Below are 21,577 nucleotides of genomic sequence, written 5' to 3' on the forward strand. Positions count from 1 at the left end.
AGGCCTATTGCCTTCTGACTTGCTACTTTTGAAAATCGTCTTGTACATTTACTGTAATATTTATGTTGAATAACATAGGACAATAGGGAGTCATGATTTTAGAGGTTTACACTAGTGAGTGTGTTTTCTTTGTTATTTATCTGGGTTTGAAAGAAACAAGCCAAACCATAATAAAGTTGGAAAATTTTTCAAAGTCAGTTTCTCTTTTCAACATTTCCTTTTTTTTTTAATTGTTTACATTTATTTATTTTTGAGAGTCAGAGTAAGACAGAATGTGAACAGGGGAGGGACAGAGAGAGAAGGAGACACAGAATCCAAAACAGGCTCCAGTCTCTGAGCAAGCATTCAGCACAGAGCCTGACACAGGGCTGGAACCCACGAACTGCAAGATCATGACCTGAGCGGAAGTCAGATGCTCAACCAACTGAGCCACTCAGGCGCCCTTCTTTTCAACATTTTCAATCAAGATGTATTAAGTACCCATAAGGTACTGCCACTCTATAGGACCTTAAGGTGTAGAAAAATATAAAATAAAAAATATATATATCATATTGGTCCTACAAGAATTTATTTTTTATTGGTGTTTTTTTTTTGTTTATTTTATTTTTGAGAGAGATAGAGCACGAGTGGGAGAGGGGCAGAGAGAGAGGGAGACACAGAATCTGAAGCAGGCTCCACGCTCTGGCTGTCAGCGCAGAGACTGACATGGGGCTCAAACTCATGAACCATGAGATCATGACCTGAGCTAAAGTTGGAGGCTCTCTCACTTTACTGTTGACTAAGTTTGCAAGTATGATTTTTTTTTTGAAATGTTGGTTGATAGTTTTGCAAAGTAATTTCTTTTTTTTTCTTTTTTTTGCAAAATAATTTCTGATGATAAGCCATATGGGTAAATGGACCATCAATCTAGCTTCCTTTTCTTAAATATGGAGATGGCTAACAAAAAGGCATTCCAAGTCCTATGGTCACCTGGGTTGCTTGGCCTCACAAACATGGGTTCAGGGAACACTATAGACACAAAGGGTCCCAAGATCAAGGTTCCATCATGCTCTTGGGCCTCCATGCAACACCAGTGGACTTTATATTGGGGGCTGAGGAGGGCAAGAGAGTCGAGCCTTCTCCTTGGCCTCCTACTTCAAAGCTGGAATCATGGATACTTCATACCTTTGAGATCTCATATTATTTAGTAAGGGGGGGGTTCTTTTTCAGGTTCACATCATTTGCTTATTCATTTGGAAAACATTTGCTAAGGGCCTGCTTGTATGCCAGGATTAATGCTAAAAGATGTGAAAATGGATAAAATATGGTGGTTGACCTTGAGGTGTTCATAATCCACAAGTACAAACAATTCAAAAATATGATGATAGCTAAAGTAGGGGCCTGTGAGTTATCTACTACAGAGGAATAAGCACTTCACTTCCTCGAGAATGGGCACCAAGGAAATCTAAGGGAGTTTACTGAGGAGGTGACATTTCAGCTGATTTATGAAGAATAAGCAGGTGTTTCAAGGCAGAAAGGGAGCAAAGGAAGCCACTACAGAAAGAAAGAATAAAATTTGTTTATGCTAGTTTGTTTGAATGTACTTGAACTTACTTGAAAAAGAATTAGATTGCTTTTTTTAAAATTTTTTATTTATTTCTGAGAGAGAGAGGGAGACAGTGTGAGCAGGAGAGGGTCAGAGAGAGAGGGAGATACAGAATCCGAAGTAGGCTCCAGGCTCTGAGCTAGCTGTGAGCTCAGAGCCTGACGCGGGGCTCGAACCCACGAATCATGAGATCATGACCTGAGCCGAAGTCGGATGCTTAACCAACTGAGCCACCCAGGCACCCCTTGAAAAGGAATTAGAGATAAGATTCCAAAGTATGTTTAGGCTACGCTAAGATTAGACTTTACCTGAAGCACACTAGAGCATGACATTTTCAAACTATCTACATTCATTGTCTTTTAAAACGCTGATGCTGAGGTACCTGGGTGGCTCAGTTGGTTGAGCATCTGACTCTCGATTTTGGCTCCGGTCCTGAGCTCACGCTGTGCTGATATGGAGGATCCTGCTTGGGATTCTCTCTCTCTCTGCCCCTTCCCCGCACTCTGTCTCGAAATAAACAAATAAACTTAAAGACAAAAAAAAACTTTTAAAAAGCTGATGCCTAGTTAAGACTAACTAAAGCCTCTCCTTTGCTCAACAGACATTACGTTATATCACTAGGATAAAACCACACTGCACTAATTCCCTAACATTCACTCATGCAACTCATCGTTTTAAACATCTGTTGTATTTAAGGCATTGTGGAGGAAAAATAAAAGCCTTTGGACAATCTCAAGGTGATTTTTCTAAACAGGAAAATTTGAGTATTGATAGATTAGATAAGCAGTAGCCAGATTTATTTTCTTACATTTGAGGGGAAAAAAAGAAATAGTCTCTCATTTAAGGCCAAGTTTTTGCTAATTAGAGGCTGATGAGTTAGCATCCTACTGGGTTATTTGACTCTCATACTCCCTTCCTATTCTTTCTCTTTGGCAATTTCATTTTCCTCCAGTACATCCATTGAAGAATGAGCAATTTCAGAGCCAGACACTGAAACTTCTATCTCTCGGGTTTTCTTTTGGGGCATTTTGCCTCTGCTATATGTGACCCGTGAGGAGATTACTTTCAAACACCCTCATATGTTTAAACATGTTAGCATAGTGTTAGGTTAGCAAAAAAAAAAAAGAGTGAAGCAAAGTAATTAGCAACTGTGCTGACATGGGCTCTTATATCCCTTGTTTTCTTAAATATCCTTGTGATAAATCCCCATCACTAGAAAGAATGTATACATAAGCCTCTTCACTTTCAAAAAGTTTGATCTCTGGTAAGCACCCCAGATTTTTATGATTAAAAACTTCTGAATGGAAGCTTCTGCTTCCAGCTATGACAAAGGAACTTATATTAGACTAGCATTCCCATTAATATCAGGAATAAGTTAAGGGTCTCCTTTTTCACCACTGTTATTTAGCCAACAGAAGCAGATAACAAAAATAAATAAAAAATAAGAATTGGAAAGAGTGAAGTAAAAGCATCATTCTTTGCTGATGGTATGTGTGATTGCTTACCAGAAAGAGCAAGAGAACCCGATGAAAAACTGTTAGAAACAATAAGAAAATTCAAAATTCATAAAAGCTTTTATATAGTCAGTTAGATGGAAAAAAAATTTTTAAAGGTAAAATATACAGAAAGTGTGAACAATGTATACGAAGAACACTAAAACACTACTAAGGGACACACACACAGAAATGTACCATAGACATACTATGCTCTTGTTCAGAAAATTTCAGCATGACAAAGATGTTGATTCTCCCTACATTAATCTGTAAATTCAGTGTAATCCCAATAAAAACACCAAGATAATTTATTTTGGAACTAGACAAACTGATTCTAAAGTTCAAACGGAAACTAAGCAAATAAAAAGAGCCTGGGAAAGTCTAAAAAGAATAAGAAAAATAAGATAGTAAAATCTATTTCATAAGCTCTATTATTTTAAAATGTTACTAATGGCTGCATAGAACAGTACCTCGCACGTACATATACCATTGTTGAATAAATGAACAGTGAAATCAATGGGCTTGTCTGGAAAACCCAAATTGGACCCAAATTCATATTGGAATTTATCATGTGCGAAAGTGGGATTTAAACGTCATGGAGGAGGGTGCTTGGGTGGCTCAGTCATGTAACTCTTGAGTTTGGCTCTGGTTGTGATCTCAGGGTCATGAGATCAAGCCCTGCAATGAGCTCTGGGCTGAGTCTCGAGCCTGCTTAAGGGTGTCTCTCTCTCTCTCTCTCTCTCTCTCTCTCTTTCCTACTGCCCCTCCTCTGTGCTCACCCAAGCCCTCTTGCTCTCCTTTTCTCTCAAGAAATAAAAATAAAAGTCATGAAGGATGCCTGGCTGACTCAGTCAGTAGAACATGTGGCTCTTGATCTCTGGGTTGTAAATTCAAACCCCATGTTGGGTGTAAAGATTACTTTAAAAAAGTAAAATCTTTAAAAAGTCATGGAGAAAGGAGGAGAGGGGCGCCTGGGTGGCTCAGTCGGTTAAGCATCTGACTTAGGCTCAGGTCATGAGCCCCATGCAGGCCAGACCCTGGAGCCTGCTTTGGATTCCATGTCTCCCTCTCTCTCTGCCCCTCCCCTGCTCACGCTCAGTCTCTCTTTCTCTCTCTCAAAAATAAATAAACATTATAAAAAGTGTAAAAAGAAAGGAGGAGTTATTCTATAAATGGTTTTGGGACAACTGGATAACCAGTTGGAAAAAAGTTAACTGGAGCTGTTCCTCACACCTTATGTACTATGAATTCCAAATGAATCAAACGTTTAAAAGTTAACAAACTGTTAAAGTACTAGAAGAAAAACAGGAAATTAAAAAAATAATTTCTGAAACCATAAAAAGATCATTTAATTGGGTGATAGAATAGTAAAAATTTTCTGCATTATAAAAGCCATTTACTATGAACACAATCAAAAGAGAACTGACAATTTGGGTAAAACATTTGCTACCCACATCCTCAAAGGCTGTAAATTCTTTACTAAGAAGAGTTCTACAAACCAGAAATAAAACAAAGTGACGACTACCCCCACTCCTCACACACACAGGAGAAACTTTGGCAAAGGGCATGAACAGTTTGCAAGAAATAAAAAAGGGCTTTAGACACAGAAGACATTTAACTTCAATCCTAAAAAGTAAAATGGAAATTAGACTTCTAAAAAGATTTCATGGCTTTCTCCTCAGATAAGCAAATATCACAAAACTTGACATCACAGGATTGTTGAAGTTGTGGCCCTCCCATTCACTGCTGAAAGAACTGTTAGTTGGTAGTCTTCAGAAAGTATTCTAGCAATATCTGTTCAAATTAAAACTGCACAGACCCTTAAAATGGCAGTTCCGCTTCTAGGAATTTAGCTTACAAATATACTTCTAGGGTGCCTGGGTGGCTCAGTCAGTGAAGTATTTGATTCTCAGTATCAGCTCAGGCCACAGCCTCATGGCTTCGTGGGTTCAAACCCCACATCTGGCTCTGTGCTGACAGCGCAATATGGAGCTTACTTAGGTTCTTCTCTCTCCCTCTCTCTCTCTCTCTACATTTATTTTCTGCATAGCACTCATCCCCATCTGGCATACTATACATATTTCAATAGCTTGTTTGGTGTCTGTCTGTCTTTTCTGTTTCCCTCTACTAGGCAGAGATTTTGCCTGCTGCTGTCTTTACCATCTAAGAGTGCCAAGGGAGATACTGAATAAATACTTGCCAGATGGATGAATTAAAAAATGAAATGATATGGAAAGATCTCTAAAATCCACTTTGCTCTTAATTTTTATTTTTATTTTTTTTTTATATTTTTAATGTTTATTTTGCTTGTGAGAGGCAGAGACAGAGCATCAGCAGGGGAGGGTCACAGAGAGAGGGAGACACAGAATCTGAAGCAGGCTCCAGGCTCTGAGCTGTCAGCACAGAGCCCGACATGGGGCTCGAACCCACGAACCGTGAGACCATGACCTGAGCCGAAGTCGGATGTTCAACCGAATGAGCAACCCAGGTGCCCCTGCTCTTAATTTTTAACTTAAAAAGTTTTTTTTTATTTCAGAAAGAGAGCATGCACCTGAGCGAGAGAGAGGGAGGGAGAGAGAGAGAGAGAGAGAGAGAGAGAGAGAGAGTCGTAAGCAGCTTTACACTAAGCACAAAGCCCCACTCAGGGCTCAATCCCACAACCCTGGGATCATGACCTGAGCCAAAATCAAGAGTTGTACACTCAACCAACTGAGCCACTCAGACACCCCTAAAATCCATTTCAAAGTGAAGAAAGCAGGAGGCACCTGGGTGGCTCAGTTGGTTAGGGTGTCCTGGTTCGTGACATCCCTGCATCAGGCTCTGTGCTGACATCTCAGAGCCTGGAGCCTCCTTCAGATTCTGTGTCTCCCTCTCTCTCTGCCCCTCCCCTGCACACACTCTCACTCTCTCACAAAAATAACAATAAAATAAAATAAATAAAGTGAAGAAAGCAGAATGCAGTAGTAGTCTATTCTTGGTGTAAAAAATTATATACTTACACAAATGTGTACACACACACTCATGCATTTGTGTACACACACACTCATGCATTTGTGTACACACACACACACACAATCTTGCCTATCCAGAGACTTTCTGGAAGGATATGCAGGAAGCTGGTGCCAGTGGTTTTCCCTGGGAGCAGAGAGCACAGTTGTGTGGGTGGCCATTGTAGTTGGGAGAGAAACCAGATTTTTCACACTTTGCCCTTATAGTTCTTGAATGTTATTCCACAAACATGAATTATGTAATAACAACCTCATTTTAATAAATTACTGGGGTTCCTAAGTGGCTCAGTGGGCGTCTGGGTGGCTCAGTCGGCAGTTTCAGCTCAGGTCATGATCTCAAGGTTTGTGAGTTGGAGTTTACATAAATAAACTTAAAAAATTATTTTATTTATTTATGTATTTATTCAAAGTAATCTCTACTCCCAACATGGAACTCAAACTCATGACCCTGAGATCCAGAGTCACATGCTCTACTGACTGAGCCAGCCAGGTTCCCCAATTTTAAAAAATTATTGATTTAAAGAATGAACCCGAGAGAACAAAAGCTTCTGAAAGAGACAGACAATTAATAACTAGAGGCACAGGAGTCAAACATAGAGAGCCCAGTGTTCCAGGGAGGAGGGAAGGAATGTTGGAGAGGGAAGAAATGTCTCTTACGCCTTTGGCCTTGAAGAGCTCAAGCAGCCTCATCCCTGTGCCTCCGTGCCCTCCATCTCCACTTGTCTCCACTCCCAGCCTTCCATCCCGTGGGGGCACCTGACATGTCAGTGCTTTAGCTTATGTGGTTGGAGCTGTTGGAATGCACTTTTCTCCCTCGTCTACTTAAAAAACCTATTCATTCTTGGTGAAGTCATTTCTTCACCATTTGTGCTTCCACAACAATTTGTCCTTATTTCTATTTAGAACTAAATACCATTATTTCATTTACAAGTCTATTTATTTGTTCATTTATCTATTTTTAAGTGGGGTCCATGCCCAACATGGAGCTTGAACTCACAACCCTGAGATCAAGAGTCACATGCTCTCTGGACTGAGCCAGCCAGGTGCCCTGTTTACAAGCCTTTTTACTCTTTTATGGTATCTGTCTTTGTTTCCCTGTATGTTTACACACCTGCATGCTCCTTGAAGGCAAGAGCTGTCGTTCATCATCATTTTCCATTGTTTACACAGTAACTTGTGTGGAAAAAGCCCGACGGACAGTAGGTACACCCCGAAAGCCTTCATGGATGACCACAGTCCTTTTCTTCATGTAGCTTGCATATTCACTTTAAAATTAGGTGCAATTTCTATTGGAAGATCAAAGGACGACAGCCTTTTATTGACTGGCCTTAGAGAATGTTAGTCATTAGCACACTCAAGGTATAGGTATAGTAGAAGGTCCACCAGTAACATTCCCCAGGGAGAATCAAACTTTTAGAAAGTTCAATAAATGGATTTTGTGGAGATATGCAAATTCACCTGAAAGAGATCGCACCAATAAAAGGTGACCATAACCAGATTAAACATTAGCATATACAAAGAAAGAATGTGTCCATCACCAGCCAATTTAGCAGTTTCCTTAACAAACAAGGGATGGAATGCAAAGGTCCTGGGGAGAGCCATTCTGTTCTCTTCATTTTGGCAAGACTCTCCTTAACTGTGGAGATGAATGCTCTGGCTCTCCTACCAGAGGCCAACAAACACTGATTCCTCTAATTAACCTCCATTGTTCGTTTTCCATATTTACCAAGTAAACCTCCAGTTATGCTTTCACTCCCATGTAGGTCGGCCTTCCTGGAGAACACATGCTGTTAGTGATGACTTTAACATTCCTGTGTTTCTGACCTTCATAGTTTTCATTACAAATCAATGAGTTATTTGGCGCTTAGACATCAGGCTACATTAGTGTGAATGTGTTGTTGGAAATTAATATGCTCTTTAATTGCTGATCAAATCAGAGTTTTGAATCTGCAAAGCTGAGGATCAAAGGCTGGCCATGGTATGTACACCAAGGAATACTTCTCCAACCAGAATTGTCCCACTTCCCAAGTAAGTCCTGGGAGGGAGACAGCTTAGGTCCAGGGCAACCTTAGGACAGCCAACTGCCTGCATGCCATTTGACAAATATTTATACATAAAGCCCCTGCTGTTTGCCAGACACTATGATGCAAAGACAGAGAGGGAAGGGACTACTCAGGCATCCCAAGTGCTGTAGTTTCTCTAGTCCAGTTGTTCTGAGCTCTAAGAATCATTGATTCTGAAGTCCTAAAATTTTGATGAAATTGAAACAAATCTTACACAGAAAAATGCACAGAAATAGGGCTGTTTGCATTTAGTTTGCTTTATAGCATTGAAAATTAATTCCTTTGCCATATAATATAGGAGGGGCTCTGGAATCAGACAGGTATGTGCTGAAATAGTTGGCTTTATCATGTACCAGCTGTGGACACGGGACAAATAACTTATTCTCTCTAGGCTTCAATTTTCTGATCCATGAAAGAGAATATTAGTGCTCCCCTCATAGGACTGTTTAGAATTGTTAGACATTACACATGAAGTAATAGTACAGTCCCTAGTGTGTAGAAACCAATGAATTACTCCTATAATTGTCATTATGCAAAATATTGTCTTCATTAGCTGAGTGCAAATAAAATAAAAGGCAACCTTAGCTTTACACAATAGTAAATTCCAGTGAAAGGATGCTTTTGATATGAACAAGAAGTTGGGTTATGTAAAAAAAAAATAAGTTGGGTGATGTCATACATGTCATCCACTTGATTTCAATTTTTTTAAATGGCAATAAACACTAAAAACATCGGGGTGCCTGGGTGGCTCAGTCGGTTGAGCGTCTGATTTTGGCTCCCAGGTCATGATCTCACGGTTCGTGGGTTCGAGCCCGCGTCGGGCTCTGTTCTGACAGCTAGCTCAGAGCCTGGAGCCTGCTTCGGATTCTGTGTCTTCCTTTCTCTCTGATCCTTTTCTGCTCATGCTGTTTCTCTCTCTCTCTCAGAAATAAATAAAAACATTTTAAAAATTAAAATAAAAAAACACTGAAAACATTGACTCGTATAGGTCAAAGAACATACCCCAAGGCTAAGTTGAATTCATGGTTCTTCATCACCACTGTAAATCAATTGAACCATCTTTTGTTAGGTATATCATCAAAGCTTTCTGGGGGCCAAAAAGGATGATAAACTCATGATTTAATCTTTTTAAATGTTTATCTATTTATTTTTGAAAAAGAGAGAGAGAGAGAGAGCAAGCAGGGTAGGGGCAGACAGAGAGGAAGAGAGAGAATCCCAGGCACTCTGTGCCCTCAGCCCAGAGCCCCACACAGGCTCGAACTCATTAACCATGATATCATGACCTGAGCTGAAACCAAGAGTTGGGAAACTTAACCGACTGAGCCAACCAAGTGTCCCACTTCATGTTTTAATTTTAAAGTCATCTGAGCAGAAGCAACATTCAAAACAATTCTAAGGTGTTTTGGGGTCTTGAAAATTTCTGCTTGTAGAGAAATTAATACGACTTTCTCAATGGGCTTCAGACCACAGAAAGTCCAAAAGTTTACATTGTTACTTGTGTTCTATCTTCACTTCAAGAAATGGCTGGGAGCCGTAAGAGTTGGTCGGTTCCTTTGAGCAGTATCCATGATACCCTATGTAGAACCTTAAATCAAAATATCTGTTTTAGGTGTGTCTGAGTGGCTCAGCTGGCTAAGTGTCTGACTCTTGATATCAGCTCAGATCATGATCTCCAAGTCATGAGACTGACGACCATGTTAGTCGGGCCTGGTGCTGACCACGGAGCCTGCTTGGGATTCTCCCTCTCTCTCTGCCCTTCTGCCTCACTGCCTCTTTCTCTCTCTCTGTCTCTCAAAAATAAATAAACTTAAAAAACTTTTGCTTTCGTCTCAGGATCAAAAATATCTATGTAACACAACCAGGAATGAACTCCTCTCAATTAAATTGTTCTGAAAAGTCTTGTCTCTTTCTCTCCTTTTCTCTCTCTCTCTCTTTCTTTCTGTGTCTATCTCTGTCTTCTCTCTTTAGAGCACACATACAACTTAAGCATGAAGTTCAATCACATACTTTAAGACGTATTCTTTGGAACATTAGTGGACTATGTATAATAGAGAATAGCTTCCTACTCTGACCTCTTTTCTAGTCAAAATTTCTTGAAAAAGCTGAGGTCAGGACCAGGCTCTGATAAAGTTGGTGACTCTCACAGCAGTAAACAAGACTCCTTTGAGAATTGCTGGCATAAATCAATTCCTGTTGATGCTGAAGGCAATGAGTCATGACAGCACATGGAACACCTTCAGCAGAGCCGCCCAGCCAGGTGTGTTGCTGAGTCTAGAGACCAAACGCCCTAAAGTTTCCTTTGTCAGAGACAGTTTTTCACCATTTGGAAAATGATGATGGATTGTCACATTTCCAAAAGGGGATCAGAGAAATCGGAACACTTCTTGAGTGGTACCAGTGTGCAAATGAAGGATGAAGATGAAGAGCTGCTTGAAATGAGAGGCATCAGCATTTTCATGCAATTGTCTGCCTATTGAAGGAAAGTGGTTTAGGAGCCGGTTTAGGGACCTGTTTCCAGATCTTAGAAGAAAAATCAGTGATTCTAAAGGGGATCATGCCTTTTGAAGTTAGTATGCCTTCAGTTTTCTTCCTTTGCCCCAAGCAGTAAATCATTTTAGATATTTCTGGGGTACATGGCTTCATTGAGTTTTCTACAATTCCGTGTCTTTTTTTTGTTTAGTATACAAAAACAGGGATGTTTTAAGGTTGCCCCAAGATATGATGTGCAAGTCCAATTTTGTTAAAGTTTTGGCCTTTTAAAATGAAGTGTTTTCTTATGAAACAATTTATCCAAGTCCAGGCATTTTCCTTTAAAAATTACTTTATTTATTTATTTATTACTTATTTATTTTTAATATGTATTTTTGAGAGAGAAAAAGTGTAGGGGAGGAGCAGAGAGAGATTGAGAGAGAGGAAGAGAGAGAGAGAGAGAGAGAGAGGTTCTGAAGCAGGCTCTGTGCTGACAGCACCAAGCCCAATGTGGGACTTGAACTCAGAAGCTGTCAGATCATGACCAGAGCCAAAGTCAGATGCTTAACCGACTGAGCCACCCAGGCATCCCCAAAATTACTTTAAATTCTAGCATATTTTAAACTTATGAAAGTACAGAAAATGATATAACAAAGAGCCTACCACCCCCACTGAGATTTAACAAATGTTAATGATTTGCAAACTTCATCTTAGAGTTTTTATTTTTAAAGATATAAAACATAAATAAAGCAAATTACAGTTCCTCTACCTATTCCTTCCACCTGTCCTCAGAAGGAACTAATGAACTGAATTTGGTGTGTTTGTGTTTATATTACAAAAGTACAGTGAAACCTTGGATCGTGATTAACTTGTTCTGTGATTGTTCCACACGATGAGTAAATGTTTCTAATACATTTTAACTTGATAAACAAGTGATATCTTGCAATATGAGTAGTATGTGATGCCAAATGTCATGTGATCACAACTGAGCCAATGGTTCTCTCTCTCTTGCTGCAGGATTGTGGGTGATTGTCTCCCATGCTCGGATGCTTGGTCTCAGGCTGTGGTGTTTGGCAGAAATCAGTGATTTTTCAAAACATTGGAAGGTGCCCACCATGGCACTAGTGTATTTTTTTTTCCACTTCAAAGCACTTATGGACAGTCCTTTGCTTTTCCATATAAGAGCTTAGGAATGCTTTGCTTCATTCTAGGTCGGGCTGCCTGCAGATGAAGACCCTTTCCTCTGCTGCCTTATTGCCAGTTATATTAAATACATTAAGTATGACAAGAGTTTATTAATACTGTTCTGTAGTCAACATCCGTGTGAACATGTACAATGGCTCCCATGCAGAAGAAGGTTGAAAAGAAAGGCAGTGAGAAGAAGGAGATGATTATGGTGGACATTAAGAAGGAAATCATTGAGAAGTACAAATGAGGTATGCAAGTGGACAAAATTGCCAGAATTTATAAGAAGTGTACATCTGCATCTCATCTGCAGAGGAGGAGGGGAAATAGAGGAATCCCTCACTTCAAATGAGATTAGGGAGATATGTAAAATGTGGGAAACAGTGCAAAATTTGGAGAAAAGCACCACCTGAATAGAGCTGTGGCAGTGTGAGCGATGAATCTGTTGAATGACAATGCGTTGTCACGTTTCTGCAAAATCCTCAAAAGGAGGCAAAAGCAAGTGTCGTTGGAGAGGTTCCTTGTTAAAGGTGCATAGAAAGGAAAAGATTCCATTGAGCCAACAGATAGCAGTGATTCCATTAGTGATAGTGAAAGTCATCCTACACAATAACCCTCCTCTCATCTCCCTCACACCAGCTGTGAAGGTTTTCAAAGATAAGTGTAGGCTAATTTGTTTATTTTTCTTTATATTTTGTATTTTAATTATTATTTTTGTATTATATTACAGAATTGTAATCATTTTTATATGAATATTTTTGGGTTGTGGAACGAATCATCTGAGCTTCAATGATTTCTTATGGGAAAATCCACTTTGATATACAAGTGCTTTGGAATGCAAGCATGTTTCTGAAACGCACTATGCTCACAAACCAAGGTTTTACTGTATGTATTTGTCAAATATATACATACGTTTCCTTCTTATTGTACATTTTAGAAGTTTATATGACTAGTATACTTTATATATTCATTTGAAACTTTTAAAAATTATTATTTTTTTTAACTTTAGAGAGAGACAGAGTGAGCAGGGGAGAGAGGCAGAAAGAGAGAGAGAGAGAGAGAGAGAGAGAGAGAGAGATTCTTAAGCAGGCTCCATGCTTGGCATGGATCCCACCACTGTGAAATCATGACCTGGGCCAAAATCAAGAGTCGGACACTTAACTGGCTAAGCCACCCAGGCATCCCTGAAACTGGTTTTAATTTTTTTAAGTTTATTTATTTTATTTTTGAGCGAGAAAGAGAGAAAGAGGCAGAGAGAGTGACTGAAGGGTGGAGAGAGAGGAGAAAGAAAGAATCCCAAGCAGGTTCTGCAATGTCAGCATAGAGCCTGAAGTGGGGCTCAGACTCACAAACTACGAGATCATGACCTGAGCCAAAATCAGGAGTTGGGTGCTCAACCAAATGAGCCACCCAGGCACTCCTGAATCTGTTTTTAAAGATATTTCTGAGATGCTATAAATGTTCCATTGCACTAATAAACTGTATATATCTACTCTCCTGCTAACTACAGGTACATTTCCACTTTTTCACTATTAAAATAGGTGTTACAGTGAATAAACATTTATATGCATGTGTCCCTGTGTTCATGTCAGAGTTTCTCTAGGGTAGGTACCTATGAGCACAATCACTGGATTGTCAGGAAATCGCATCTTCAACTTAATCAGATAAAAGGGGAGATAGTGTGTTCCTTTATTCTCAACACTTCTGACACCAAAAGTCGAGGGGGGTGGGGGTTTCTCACACTAACCAGTTTTTCCACTCTCTGAATACCAACTGGATGTCCTACAATTCAGTTATAACACTAAGTACCTGGAATTAGCACAGACCCCACAGGTTAATGACCCAGGCTCACAAGACTGCAACAGTGAGTAAAGATGACCCCTTCAAGAATTTTGACTAAACACCGAAAGAGAAATGAGACTGCCCAGATTAGATTCCAGAGTCAAGGGAACTTTTTTTGCTTTAAGAGGGTGTGGTAGTCTGAACAATGGTCCCTGAGGTACTTGGGTGGCTCAGTTGATTAAGGTATGACTCTTGATTTCTGCTCAGGTCATGACCTCACAGTTGGTGAGATCAAGCTCCATGGCAGGCTCTTGTGCTGATAGCCAGGAGCCTGCTTGGGGTTCTTGCTCACTCTCTCTCTGCCTCTGCCTCCAACTCTGCTCATGCTCTCTCTCCTCTTTCTCTCAAAATAAAGAAATAAACTTAAAAAAATAATAATGGTCCTCAAAGAGTTCCTAGGCCCTGATCCCTGGAACCTGTGAATATATTATGTTATAGCAAAAGAATATTAAGATTGAAGATAGCTAATCAGCTATCAGCTAATCAGCTGACTTTAAAATAGATTATCTTATGGGGCACCTGGGTGGTTCAGTCAGTTAAGCATCTGATTTCAGCTCAGGTCATGATCTCACAGTCCCTGGGTTCAAGCCCCATGTCTGGCTCTGTGCTGACAGCTCAGAGCCTGGAGCCTGCTTCGGATTCTGTGTCTCCCTCTCTCTCTCTGCCCTTCCCCCAATCACACTCTGTCTCTCAAAAATTAATAAATGTTAAAAAAATGTTTTAAATAAATAGATTATCCTGGAATATACAAGTTTTTCCAATGCAATCATAGGATCCTTAAAAGTGGAAAAGGGAGGCAGAAAAGCGAATCATAGGGATTTGTGATTATGAAAGAAAGGCACAGAGAAATACAACATTGCTTTCGTGAAGATAGGCAAAGAGGACCTGAAGCCAAGGAATGTGGGAGGTTCTAAAGGTTGGAAAGGGCAAGGAAATAGATTCTTCCAGGAAGCCTCCTGAAAGGAATGTAGCCCTGCCAGTCCCCTCAATTTTGACCAGTGAGACCTGGGTGGGACATCTAGCATGGAACTCTACAATGATAAAGTTGTTTAAGATGCTAAGTCTGTGACAATTTGCTAGGGTGGTAGAAAAGTAATATAGAAGAGAGTATTAGAGTTCATTTATATGTAGAAGGGAATGATCTAACAAGGAAAGATTGATTATACATGAGGGGAGAGTATAATGGTAGGTACAAAGCCCTCAAAGGGAAAGACACAGTGACAGGACTGCTTTTGGAGGGAGTAGACAACTTCATCTAAAAGTAAGAAGGCAGGGCGCCTGGCTGGCTCAGCCAGTTAAGCATCTGACTCTGGATCTTGGCTCAGGTCATGATCTCATGGTTGTGAGATCAAGCCCCACTTCAGGCTCCATGCTGAGTGCAGAGCCTCATTAAGATTCTCTCTCTCTCTCTCTCTCTCTCTTTCCCTCTGCCACTCCTCTGCTTGTGTGCTCTCTTTCTTTTTAAAATAAAAAAGAAAGAAAGAAGAATAGAAGTAAGAAGGCACAGAGTCCATCTGGATATAGGAAAGTGGGTAGAGCTGTCTGAGGAAGATGAGGCATTCCACTCTAATTAGTTCTAGTTTAGTCAATGAATATGATGGCAAGTTCATCAACTGAGAGCAAGCATGGGATGAAGTACTGGAGGTTTAAGGGACTGATGTGAGCTGGTCCTTTTGGAACACAGGTGAGCACGTTTATTAGGATTGCAGGATTGTCAGATTGCCAGACAGTATGAACTGACCAGTTGAGACTAGAGTCATGCATTTATGTATGTATATATGTATGTATGTATGTATATATTTCACTAACTCCAAATGAGTTAGCATATAGTGCAATAATGATTTCAGGAGAAAAATCCAGTGATTCATCCCCTACATGTAACACCCAGTGCTCATCCCAACAAGTGCCCTCCTTAATTCCCCTTGCCCATTAGCCCATTCACCCCGCCCAAACCCCTCCAGCAACCCTCAGTTTTGTTCTCCACATTTACAAGTCTCTTATGTTTTGTTTCCCTCCCTGCTTTTATATTACTTTTGCTTCCCTTTTCCTTATGTTCTTCTGTTTTGTATCTTAAATTTCACATATGAGTGAAGTCCTATGATATTTGTCTTTCTCTGACTGTACAGTCATTCTTTTAAAGCAGAGTTAGAAAGCATGTCATATGAGTATTTTTAATTAAAATTTTTTTCCAACATTTATTTATGAGAGACAGAGAGAGACAGAGCATCGGTGGGGGAGGGACAGAGAGAGAGAGGGAGACACAGAATCTGAAGCAGGCTCCAGGCTCCGAGCTGTTGGCCCAGACCCCGACATGGGGCTTGAACCCACGGACTATGAGATCATGACTGGAGCTGAACTTGGACGCTCAACTGACTGAGCCACCCAGGCGCCCCCCCCCCAACCCCTTTAAATGTTTATTTATTTTTGAAAGAAAGAGCTTGAGCAGGGGAAAGGCAGAGGGAGGCATGGACAGAGGATCCGAAGCAGCCTCTGAGCTGACAGCAGAGGGCCTGACGTGGGGTTCTAACTTAGGAACCATGAAATCATGACCTGAGCCAAAGTCAGAGGGTTAAGTGACTGAGGCACCCAGGTGCACCCCTACTACTGTTTGTAATTAGCCTTATTTAGCTGAGCAGGGGCAAGCACAGGGGAGGTTAATAACAGTATATTTTAGAAATTTAAGGGGCACCTGGGTGGCTTAGTCGGTTAAGCGTCCGACTTTCGCTTGGGTCATGATCTCGCGGTTCGTGGGTTCGAGCCCCACGTCGGGCTCTGTGCTGACTGCCAGCTCAGAGCCTGGAGCCTATTTCAGTCTGTGACTCCTTCTCTCTCTGACCCTCCCCTGCTCACGCTGTCTCTCTCTCTCCCTCTCTCTCTCTCTCTCTCTCTCTCAGAAATAAATAAAACATTAAAAAAAAAGAAATTTAAGCTGAGTAAGGAAGTTAGGACATGAAAAAAAGTGACAGTGAAAAATTGGTAGGATTGATAGCACAAAAAATGGTTGCAGTGGGGCTACCAGAGTAAGCATGCTGGAGGAGTAGGAGGTGATGGTCAGAAAATGGGATGTTTCAACTGAGAATCTGGAGGTGTACTAGCCGGTGATGATGAAGTCAAGAGACTGACATTGGAGATGTCTGACTCAAGAGGGGTCGAGAGGAAATGATGATTGGAAATGAAGTCAAGTATCTGAGAGGCCAGGAGACTGGACAGATTTTGTCTCTGCACGTTATCACTAAGAACTGACATAAATAGTAAAAGACAGTCAGCCAGGAGCTAAGATCCTTAGGGAGTTAGGGTGGCTGGGAAGCTGGTCGTGGACCACGACAAGGAGGTTGCTCTTTCTAGGCTCTGGCAGGTCTGGTCAAAACAGGTCTTTCCTATCAGGAATATATTCCATAAGATAAGCTATAAAGTTATAAAAGCCCAGTACATGATTTTCCTTTTGATGGGAATAACATGAATGTATTCTGTTACATTCAGAATAGAATGTATTCTGTCCGTGGTACAGTAATCTATATGTTTGTAATGCAAATAGAAGATACATCTGTGAGTGAAGTCACCTATTGCAGGCATCAGTAAATAATAAAAAAAATCAATTATAAAAATGCAGACAAGGAGCGCCTGAGTGGCTCAGTTGGCTAAGCATCCGACTCTTGATTTCAGCTCAGGTTCAGGTTCATGATCTCACTGTTCATGAGATCCAGCTCTGCACTGTCACAGCATGGAGACTGCTTGGGATTCTCTCTCTCTCTCTCTCTCTCTCTCTCTCTCTCTCTCACTCTCTCGGCCCTTCCCCGGCTCTTCTCTCTCAAAATAAATAAATAAACATGTTTAAAAATGCAGACAAAATAGTATTATAGAAATATGTCAGAGTAAATTAATGAATCATTTAGGTTGCTTTTCTGGAATTTTGCAATGTTTATGGCATTTTTCAACTTGTTCACACTTATACTTTTTAAAAATTTCTTGCTTATCCTAAATATTTATTTTCTTACTCATTCTTTTGTTTTTTCTTCAGCTAAAACAGCAGAAGAGTTGGTTTATTGTATACATGCTACATTCGGCCACAAATGGAAACAAAATCAATCCCAAAAGTCACTGGTCCAGGGCAAAGGACCAAAAGGGAAGGTTTTGGTATGAGCAAGGCGGGTCTCTTACGGGTGGTCTTTCAATCAGAAGGCGATGGATACTCTAGACCCATTCAACCAAGCTCTAGAGAGTAGGCATGCAGACCAACAATTGGTAGCAGCTTCCCTGACGTCTGGCTTTCCTTATTTCTGGTGCTGTGGTTCCTTGGGTGTGCAAGCGAGAGGTTCACTTGGACCTCTGCCTCAACTTTCTTCTTCTTTTTTTTTTTTCTTAAATGTTATTCTACATTATTTTTAATGTTTATTTATTTTTGAGAGAGAGAGGGCACGCGCAAGCGAGCAGGGGCGGGGCAGAGAGAGGGACACACACAGAATCCAAGCCAGGCTCCAGGCTCTGAGCTGTCAGCACAGGACCTGATGTGGGGCTCAAACCCACCAGCCGTGAGATTAAGACCTGAGCAGAAGTTGAACGCTTAACCGCTTAACCCACTGAGCCACCCAGGCGCCCCTCCTCTTTCTTCTTTTACACTTAGGCGTGCGCGTTTGCTTTTTCCTCCACTTGGCTCTCATGGCATGGGGGTTTCCAAGAAGATGGGGCTAAGGCCAAGCACAAATTCTTTTTCTTAAAGAAAATTTCCTAAGTTATATAAGCTTCAGGTACCACAAAACCTAGATCTTTCTGGGAGAGGCCACGAATCTGGCCTGAGATTACTAGCAGTCATTTGAAAAAGGGAAAACTCACTAGCTACATGACGCATAGTTTTACTATGGCTTAAGCCCCCCTCCGCCAAAAAAAAACAGTAGCAAAAGGAATATGCAACTATTCTTTTTTTTTCTTCCACAGAATGGAATTAGGTTATGCATTTGGTTATGTAAACTAGTTTTTGCATTTTAACTGAATAAACCCTACTCCATATCCTTATTTATTTATTTATTTATTTATTTATTTATTTTCCTACTCTATATCTTTAAATGTCTTTTTATAAAATTGGTTTTCATGCTTTTTTGACTCAGCCAGCCACATGGAATGAACTCCACACCCTGACAGTGCCCTCTTGCACACACAGCTGATACCAACAGGTCACCAGACAACACACTCCTTTACAAGGAGGGCTCTTCTCCAAGATTTTTCTTTTTCTTTCTTTTTAAAAAAAAGAAATATTCCAGAAATATTCCAGAAATATTTGCATTGAAGGCACAACAGCTCAATAGTCTATTATTTCAACACATATAAAAAGGCTATTTCACATCATAGCTAATCCACTCTCTGGGAAACATTAAGTAAGACTTAACGTTTAGAGTAAGTTTCATTCTGACATATTAAAATGAATCTTTTTATTTTTTAGTATCAGATTTCCCTTTATTATTAAGGGCAAGTGTATCACCAAAATTAGTTATTTTAGGGCCAGCTCTGAAGTTCTCAACCGGGGAAGATTTTTCCCTGCAGAGAATATTTGGCAAAGTCACAACTGGGGGTGAGGGGCAACTATTGGTATCTAGTGGATGCAAGCCAAGAATGCTGCTAAACATCCTACAATGGACAGGACAAACCCTGAAGAATTATCCATTCCCAAGTGTCAGTAGTGCCATGGTTGGGAAACCAAGCTCTGAGTCTTTGAGGATTATTTCATCAGAATGCTAAACATAAAGATTGATGATATGCAAACATTTTGCAATTTAGGACTGACTCAGCTAAATATCTTGGTGCAATGCTGGAAGCAGTCTGGCTGTAAAACACATCTTTGGAAGTGAGAATGGTAAGGTAAAGACAAAAGGTATAATAAATGATAACAATAATAATACACAGTGCTTTGTACCTCAATAATCTCTTTCATCCATGGTTCCTAGGGCACTTTATAGACTAATAATAACTACTCTCGTACTCATATACTACCTTTTATCCAAGGATCTCAGGCACCTTCACAACACTCTCACAATGTAGGAAGTATCATTATCCCCATTTTACACGTAAGTAAACAGAGGCACAAAAGTTAAGCAACTTGCCCAAAGCCACAGGCGTCAGGAGTAGCCAATTCCTGACTCAGAGCCTATTAATACTAAGAGTACTAGTCTGAGAGTGCAGTGATAAATTTATGTGACATAAGTGTTATTCTAGTTCATTCTATGTCTATCATTTTCAAATTAATATTGTGTATCCAGTACCTTATCTTTTTGCCTGCCTTCACCCCTCAACTCCCTCCACCCCCGTTTTCAGAGACCAAAGTCTGTTCGATATCTATTTAGTAATAAAAGGGACTATATTTACTGAGTGCTTTCCTTGGACCAAGCACACAGTGCCATGTCTTAAAACAACTTAAAGATATATGCTGTTGTTGCTGATTTTGTAGTAAAGAAAGCCGAGTTTCAGAGAATTCAAATAACACATCCGAGATCTCTCAGCTACTCATGTACTTATGTTCAGGCACACTGGATCCTCTCTCCACTGTATCCAGCAGCCCTTCCAGGTGAAAATCCTTTGGTAAGTTACAAAGCATATTAATGCGACTGTGCTTAATGCCCGACTCTCCTTCTACCCCCTTAAAACCCAGAAAATAAAATACTGTAGTGTCTGTAACTGAGGACTTTCAGGTGGCATACCCAGGTTGGTACCAGCTAGGCTCGGTCTTTGAAATCAATTCCCAAGGAAGGCCTTTGATTTTCTAGGGATTTTTCCAGAGCTCTCTCCCTGTTATGCACATGTTTCAGCCCCAAAGCCAGACCAAAGACCAGAACTGTGTGAATTTGCCTCTGAGAAATAGCATGTGAATCACTTTCTCCCGATCTTATTCTTAGGGCAGGCGCACACTGATTGCCCACCCACCATGCGCCACCTGAGCAAAGCAGGAATACTAAGTAGGAATGAAGATTTGTGTTAGGTAAGAGTGTGACTCAGGGCTCGCCTACTTTTTTTTTTTTTTAACAAAATGGTGACCTGGCATTTGTAGCCCGAGACAATGATGTGCCCTGGCACCACCTGTATGCAGTGAGTTCTGTCCCTTCAGGTGCGGGACAGTTTGCAGTCCACGCAGCCCTGATCCAGAAATGTTAAATGACTTGCATTTGAGGGTAAAATATACTGTCTGGTATGTTAAAAAAACAGAAAAATCAGTCAATCACTGCCCCAGGCCTCATGAAATCAGCATCAACGCAGCTTTCATATTTGGGTAGGGAGCCTTGCTGCTAAATTCACTCTCTGTAAAGAAGAGGTGTAGCGACAGGGCTAAAAGGAGATTTCCAAATAGGAATAAGATGCCAATGCAATACACTGTCAAAATGAGTTTTTAGTTTTCTCCTGCAAGCCTAAGATACTAGTAAACCCTTGATAATTCGCTCGTAAGTTAAGCCCCTCCTTCTTTCAGCCGACCCTTTCACCCAGAGACCACAGCCTTTTCAGAAGGAAGGGTTTAGGTTTGTTTCGTATTTTGTCCTGCTCTCGTACGTCTGAAAAGCGGCAGCGACCAGGAAAAGTGACGCGCGACTTTTTTCCCATCCTGGCTAGTCAGGCCTGAATCATCACAAGTTGATTGCATTTTCCCCCTCGGCCAGCAGCATGCGAGATTTTCCCTCGAAGAATAGGTCTTGTACTTAAAAGGAAGAGTGGTGGGAGACGGGGAGGCGGAGAAGAGGAGCGGGGTGAAGGGCGTGGAGCGCCGCCNTTTCCCTCCCTCCTGGCCCGGGAGAGCCGGGAGCTCCGGCCGCAAGTTTGCCGCAGCTCCTTCCGCGCCGCTGCGTCGGCTCACCTGGCCGCCGACTCCCAGACCCGCGCCTCGTCCCCGTAAACTCCTCCCAGGTAAGGGGCTGCCGGGGCAGCCCGCGCCCGACCCGCGCACCCGTCCTCCCGAAG

The 21,577-nt window shown here is 41.0% G+C and overlaps 1 protein-coding gene across 1 annotated transcript in view; it reads left to right on the forward strand.

Moving 5' to 3' along the window:
• The window catches only part of PAWR (pro-apoptotic WT1 regulator), a 164,848-nt gene that overhangs the window by 16,524 nt on the left and 126,747 nt on the right, over window positions 1-21,577 (forward strand). The window contains exon 3 of the mRNA XM_077770240.1: window positions 21,280-21,508. Coding sequence (XP_077626366.1) covers window positions 21,280-21,508 — 229 coding nt within the window. The remainder of the gene's footprint in view (window positions 1-21,279; window positions 21,509-21,577) is intronic.

This window comes from Crocuta crocuta, unplaced genomic scaffold, assembly GCF_008692635.1.
Source record: "Crocuta crocuta isolate KB4526 unplaced genomic scaffold, BGI_CrCroc_1.0 scaffold317, whole genome shotgun sequence".
Classification (NCBI taxonomy): domain Eukaryota; kingdom Metazoa; phylum Chordata; class Mammalia; order Carnivora; family Hyaenidae; genus Crocuta; species Crocuta crocuta.